The sequence below is a fragment of the Echiichthys vipera genome (assembly GCF_963691815.1).
Source record: "Echiichthys vipera genome assembly, chromosome: 4".
Classification (NCBI taxonomy): domain Eukaryota; kingdom Metazoa; phylum Chordata; class Actinopteri; order Perciformes; family Trachinidae; genus Echiichthys; species Echiichthys vipera.
The window spans coordinates 28,134,298-28,140,597 of NC_139829.1; the positions used below are offsets into that span (position 1 = coordinate 28,134,298).

Genomic DNA, 6,300 nt, shown 5'->3' on the forward strand with positions numbered 1-6,300 from the left:
ATTATCATAGCTGATTGTGCATGCCAAAAACAAAATGTGCAATTTCCTCATGATGCCAAAATAAGACTCATTCAGTGTTTTGCTATTATGTTTTTCAGAGAGATTGTTTCCTTCCACATCTTGGGAGCGGGAGACGTGTTTCAGATGTTATTCTATTATGTCGCGTCAGCCCAGATATCAGCAGGCGGTAAAAAGATGGAGCCATGACACAAAATACTATCTGAATGCTCAGTGAGCCCCAAATGGGATTTAGACGGCACTCAATGACGTAAAAAATATTTTATTGTACACAACATTAAAAAATTAAAGTAACACAGTGATTGGGCTACATGTGCGTCACAGACAAAATGCACCGGTAAAAATAAGTCTTTGGATATATACATTTTACATACAGTTCAGGCAAAAATCTGCGTAACAATGACAACCTGTTCAGTAGCAGTGAGGTGCCACAGTGCTTTGTGAAGGTCAACCAGTTCTATATTTATGTCTGTCCAAGGGCTGAGGTGAGATTTTATCCCAGTAGAGTCCCCAGTAGTCGTAAACCAGCACTCCCAGTTAGATATATTGTATTGCACCATTTGTAATACAAGAGTTCTTTACAATATGTTTTATATTAAAGTAAAAAAAAGTCCTTTCTTTAGAAGGCATGTACTAACTGTTAAAAAGTCTATCAGGCATCTGGAGTGATGTTACACAGGGTATCCATATCGTTGGTCATATTTGAGGGAAGGACGGCCTCCCCCTGCAGCAGTTGGCTGTGATGTGCCGTTTCTCTCGCCCGCGTAGATGCCGGCACCGTGGCCTGATTCGCTGGCGCTGGGTAGGTTCTTTCTCACAGAGGTGTAGTGCACCCCGGGATGGGTGCGGTATGCCAACACTGAGCGGAGGCTGGAGGCCCTGCTGGTGGGTCTGCTCTCTGGGGCCACGGCGTCCTCCCTGAGGGAAACAAGTCACACGTGGTCTCCATCAGATGATCCTCATACACTATTTCATAGATGTTTGAAATTGATTCCAGCTCCGATTCACTACCTTATTTCATTTTCAACCTCTTTCTCATAGCGACGCTTATGGCAGCAGCAGATCAGGAGCCAGATGAGAAGCAGGAGGAGCAGCAGCAGCAAGAGAGCGCCTATCACTGCCCCGACTATGACGCCCACCTTATTGGTTGCTGGAGGGGAGGAAGAGAGGACGTGATAATTTAAAAGCTGAGGTAGGCAGTTTATATTGGCTTTATTGGGCAGAAATTCAATAATAACATTTCAGCATGTAGTATTTCAAGTGCACTGAGAGAAAACAGGGCGTCTGTACTCCTCTTGGCTCTGTTTTCAGGCTCTAGAAAATCTAGCCCCTGACTGGAGACTCTGGCCAATCACAGGTCATTTCGGAGAGAGAGAGTGTTCTTATGGGCTGTTCTACAGATGCAAATGCCCATGCATGTCCCTTTAGATGGTGAAACTCTGATTCAATGGCAGGAAATCTCATTCAAATTCAAATACTGCTGTTTTCTCATGGCCCTCTGTGTGTGTCACTGGTGTTAAACCAATCCACGTGATATTAGACGCACAGAGCAAGTGCTACTGAGAGCCAAACGCTGCTAAAGGAGGCACACTGAGGTGGTGGATGAATCAAATGCACAAACACCTAACTTTAATCCAGGCTATGGTTTGTGTCCTGTTCATGTCCTTCATCACATTTCAAACACACTTGACTTAACCCCACTCACATCTTTTCCCTAACCAAGCGTTTTCGTTGTCTAAACCTTACCCCATAGTTTTATTCAAATTCACAACATTGACAAACTGTTCCCCATGTTTAAAACAGTGGCTGTAGTGCAGCATCACAGTTTGACATGCAGGGCGTATCCAATGCACTGACAAGTGACGCCAAAGGGTGCTGACAGAAGGGCAGTTTTTGACGAGGTTGGAATGAGTACGGGTTGGAAAATCCTGCAGAAAAAACTATTCAGGCAACAACTGCCTACACTGCAAAGCAACCGAAAGAAACTAGGAAGACTGACTTAAAATGACTGTCTAAAAGATATTCTGACAATAAAAAATGCATCAATATCAAAGAAACTGATGTTAATAGTTTAGCCTTCAGCCAGAATCTTGGATCGGTGTGTCATCTCAAACAACTTTACAGGCACACAAGTGTGCACAAAAGACAGGACGGCATCAGGATCACAATCACGATAGTGATGACTGAATGAATGACTCATAGGCGTGTGCACATGCCTGATTTGATCTGGTGGGAGGGGCTTAGGACAGGCTGGAAGTGCAATGGGGGGGGGTCTGTATTCGTCAAACTCTGGCCTTTTTTTGGCAAAGGCTATTTACACACAAAAATCTATTTTCACCCTTTTTATTGCCTAGCCCTTCAGGAGTAGTTTTGTTGTCTAAATCTAACCAAGCTGCAAAAATAATAAGTCACCAAATAATAAATAACACCCCAGGCTGGATTCAAACCATGTTCTCCTGGGTGATAGTCAGTTAACCACCACAACACTACACTTTGTCGCTTTTTGAGGCGATGGATCAGATGTGAATAGCCAGATCACGTGGCAAAGGCTATTTTCACCCAAGTGAAGCGTTTCAATCTTTACTGCATTGCATCCCAGCTTTAACAAGACGTACATTTCAGAGTGCAGCAAATACTCAGTTCACTCCGTCATGCAGTAGACATAAAAAACAGCTTCCTGTAGAATGTAGAAGTGTTTAGTATTGAAGAGTAAAATTAGATGGTGACGACTTACGGTTGTATGCATGCAGTGCATATTTACACTGCCCTTTGCCCACAGCATTTTTCACCTCACATGCGTAACTTCCAATGTTGCTGTCTGTATGGTTCTTGATCAAAAGCTCCCCAGTCTGCGTGTCTTCACGAAAAAAGATAGAATTCAGTACAGGCATAGAATACAAATACAGCCTTGTAAAAGTATTAAAGAAAAGGCCTTTTGTCTGCTGAATTGCTTCTTCACCTTGGGTTGCAGTGGGAGGCATCGCACCTCCGCTCTCTCTGCTCCACGTGTAAGACAGGGGAGTGGATCCTTGGGAAGATTTGCAGCGGAGGGAGACTGGGCCACCTTTCTCCTCTCCATCTTCAACCCAACACTTTGGCACTGATGGGGGAACTAGCCGAGGAAAATAAATAAATTGCATTAGTGCGTTAGTTCATCACGAGAGGGCCTGAGGTGTGAAAGAGGGGAACAATCTGAGGTATGGCAGCAGAGCAAAGGTGTGACTGACAGGAAGAGAAACTAGAAAGAGGCTTGACATTCCATTTGAGTGAGAATAAGAGGGCTGAGAAAATGAACAAGTAAAACCGGTAAAAAGGAATTTTTTCCTCACCCATCACCACCAGAGTGACTTTGCTCATGTCGACACCCGGCGCCTTTTTGACTTTGCACTGGTAGGTGGCTGTGTCTGAGAGCCGAACATCAGAGAGAGAGATAGAAGCGTCGCCCAGCTTGGGGTCCGCTATGAACTTGAGCCTTTTGGAGACGCTGGTCTCTCCGTAGTGGTGCATCTGGCCCCCTGTAAATGATAAGATCTGAGAAGAAAAAGATTCTGTTGAGTGATGACACCTCTTCAAAGCAGGTTTTCCCACTAAAAGAGCCCAAAGGTAAAAAGATAACCCCCACTCCTGCATGTTTAATGATTGCTCTAATAATTTGTCCAACCTCCCGGACAGGTTTTTTTACTTTCTTCAAACACACACCTACCAGATGGTCTTTCTGTGTCATATCTGGGCTGAGGTTTAGCCACTCAATGTCCAGATCACCTGTGTCTTGGGGGGCGGGGGTGAAGATGCACCCCAGCTTCACCGTCTCCCCCTGAGCCTTTTGAATGGTCTGTGGCCCCGTGGACATCACCTGCATAGCCTCCATCACATCTAATGGGTCAGAGGAATTCTAGTCAGATTTGTATAAATCATAATAAACACTTCTTCCTCCCTCCGATTTACATAATCATATACCCAGGCCGAAAACAAACACAAAGAAAGACCGAAAAAAAAATGATTTCTGCATTAATATTTTTCTTACTTAATGGCTTTCAAGCTCTGGGCTTGTGCTCTACACAACCTCAGAGTAGGGTAGGTGCTGATCTGAGACTAATTGGCCTTTTAAGTCAAACTGAGGAGGATTTGGAGTTGGAAGAGCGGCAAAAGTGCTATTTTTGTGAGAATGACTTATGTATTAATTTAAAAGTCTTGAGGCTCATTAGTTGTCATGAATATATGGGTAAATGATGATAAACACTGAATGGGTGAGCAGACGTGAAAAATGTAGTTGACAAGTGGCAGTTAAAAGCTGTTTCGGGGTTGACACACACCCTGCTGACTCACTGTTTATGGCCACGGATTATAATTACTGCCGATAGCTCGGCGTTTATAGAAAGAACTCGGTGTCGATTGTCACTACGCGGCGACGCCTTTCAACCAGCCTGTTTCAACGGATCCCAGTGATTTATCTCTGTAATGTTGTCATTCAACTTCTCAGACATCTGGAGCAAACTTCCTCTCGCCATGATTAACCTCCACTTACTGTCTTCATGGGCCACGTGGGTGAATCAAATCAGTTAATCAGGTTAATGTCTCTTCGTCATCATTATAACCCACTAACACTCAGAAAGCGCTCCGGAGCCACTGAAACAAAACAAACTACGTCAGAGATATTTAAAGCACGTAAATGGCAGATGTGATGAAGGGAGTTTAAAGAAAATCCTAATTTAGTCAGTCAAGTGTTTACACGGCGACAGCCCCCTTGGGCAAAATGCTGTGATCTACGGTAAGACGTGTGTTCCATGTGGAGAGGCTGCTAAGCTAAGTTGCCAGTGAGCGCGGGGACACAAAGAGCTGCAAAATATTCAAATGCTTTGCAGAGTTTTGCATGTGTTCTTGAATTTATATATACACTTTCACTTTCGCTGCATGCATTTGATTGACTCTTGTTTTGTATGTTGTTCATGTATCAAATGTGACAGCCTGAACTCAAGAGTCATTTCTCCACTGGGGACAATAAAGTCTCTCATGGCTTTACTTTTACAAATGCACACACACACACACACACACACACACACACACACACACACACACACACACACACACACACACACACACACACACACACACACACACACACACACACACACACACACACACACACACACACACACACACACACACACACACACACACACACACACACACACACACACACACACACACACACACACACACACACACACTTTGACTCAATAGGATCACGTATGAAAAGAGCTATGAATGCTATGCAGTCTACCTGTCAGCCACCCACAACATGTACAGACTTTATTGATTGTCAGCAGTTGAATTGCTGTGGGATCATCAGCAGTCAGGCTGGCCAGTGTATTGTGCGTGAGTCACAGATCAAGAAAGAAGAAACACCAGTTCTGACAGAGATCCTTTTCTCTGCTCTAAGATTTCTTGTAAAAAGTGCAGTCAGCTGGCAAAAATGGGCACTCAAACACATGTCAAATGATGTGTTTACTTGACTTATCTGAAAGCTAAAACATATTCCTGAGATATATAAATGACACTCACCTGTCTTCAGCCAAATTGTCATCAGAAACAACACGGTCACCTTTAGCCTCTTGCTTGTGAATCCAGGCTCCATTATAACCCTGAAGTGAACATGCGGTGAAGGAATTATTTAGAGTGATTGAAGTGTCAGCCTGTCTACTATCTCCGAATGCTTGTTGTGTCTCTAATTTAATTCCGTATGAGTGGAAAGATCTCTACTGTATGGTTGTCGCACACCTCTCTAACACAGTTGTTTATCTTAAGTGGAAGAATTCCTGCTCTAAAATGACTGTGAATATAAATGTAAAACAAGCAGAGGTAAGATCAACTTGTTTTGCTCTTAAGCACACACTACCAAGAAAATCAAATAGAGGGAAAATGAAGTAGCTCTCACATACCTCAAAGTGGAGAAATAACAATCCAGTAAAAGTGTGTCCTCGAAGGCCTGGCAGTGCCTCAGTACTGGTGAAGCTTGCTTATTTTGCTCTCAGGTGAAACTCAGTAGCAGTAACTATGGCCACACCCTCTCTGTCCATAGTGCATGTGTTGGCCACTCCTAGAGTTGGGAACATGTAGAACCTCCTTCAACTATTTTATTTTTGCAAACTCCTTTTGGTTGGCCGTTGACGTCCAAATGTGTTGAACATAATGAGAAATTAATATAAATTAGAAATGAGAAAATAGGTTTTTGTCAGCGCCACTGTTTTAACTGTGTTTGTTTTCCAATCGCAGACATTTATG

At 43.5% G+C, this 6,300-nt stretch overlaps 1 protein-coding gene across 1 annotated transcript; it reads right to left on the minus strand.

Moving 5' to 3' along the window:
• Positions 1 to 214: 214 nt before the first annotated feature.
• Positions 215 to 6,035, minus strand: vsig8b (V-set and immunoglobulin domain containing 8b). Its single transcript, XM_083911800.1, has 8 exons — positions 5,958 to 6,035; positions 5,581 to 5,660; positions 3,722 to 3,891; positions 3,348 to 3,549; positions 2,978 to 3,130; positions 2,753 to 2,875; positions 1,030 to 1,168; positions 215 to 936 (listed from the first exon to the last, which is right to left on the minus strand). Exons 2-8 carry the CDS (start codon positions 5,651 to 5,653, stop codon positions 690 to 692), a joined length of 1,107 nt encoding a protein of 368 aa, XP_083767926.1. The 5' UTR covers positions 5,654 to 5,660; positions 5,958 to 6,035; the 3' UTR covers positions 215 to 689.
• Positions 6,036 to 6,300: the final 265 nt, after the last annotated feature.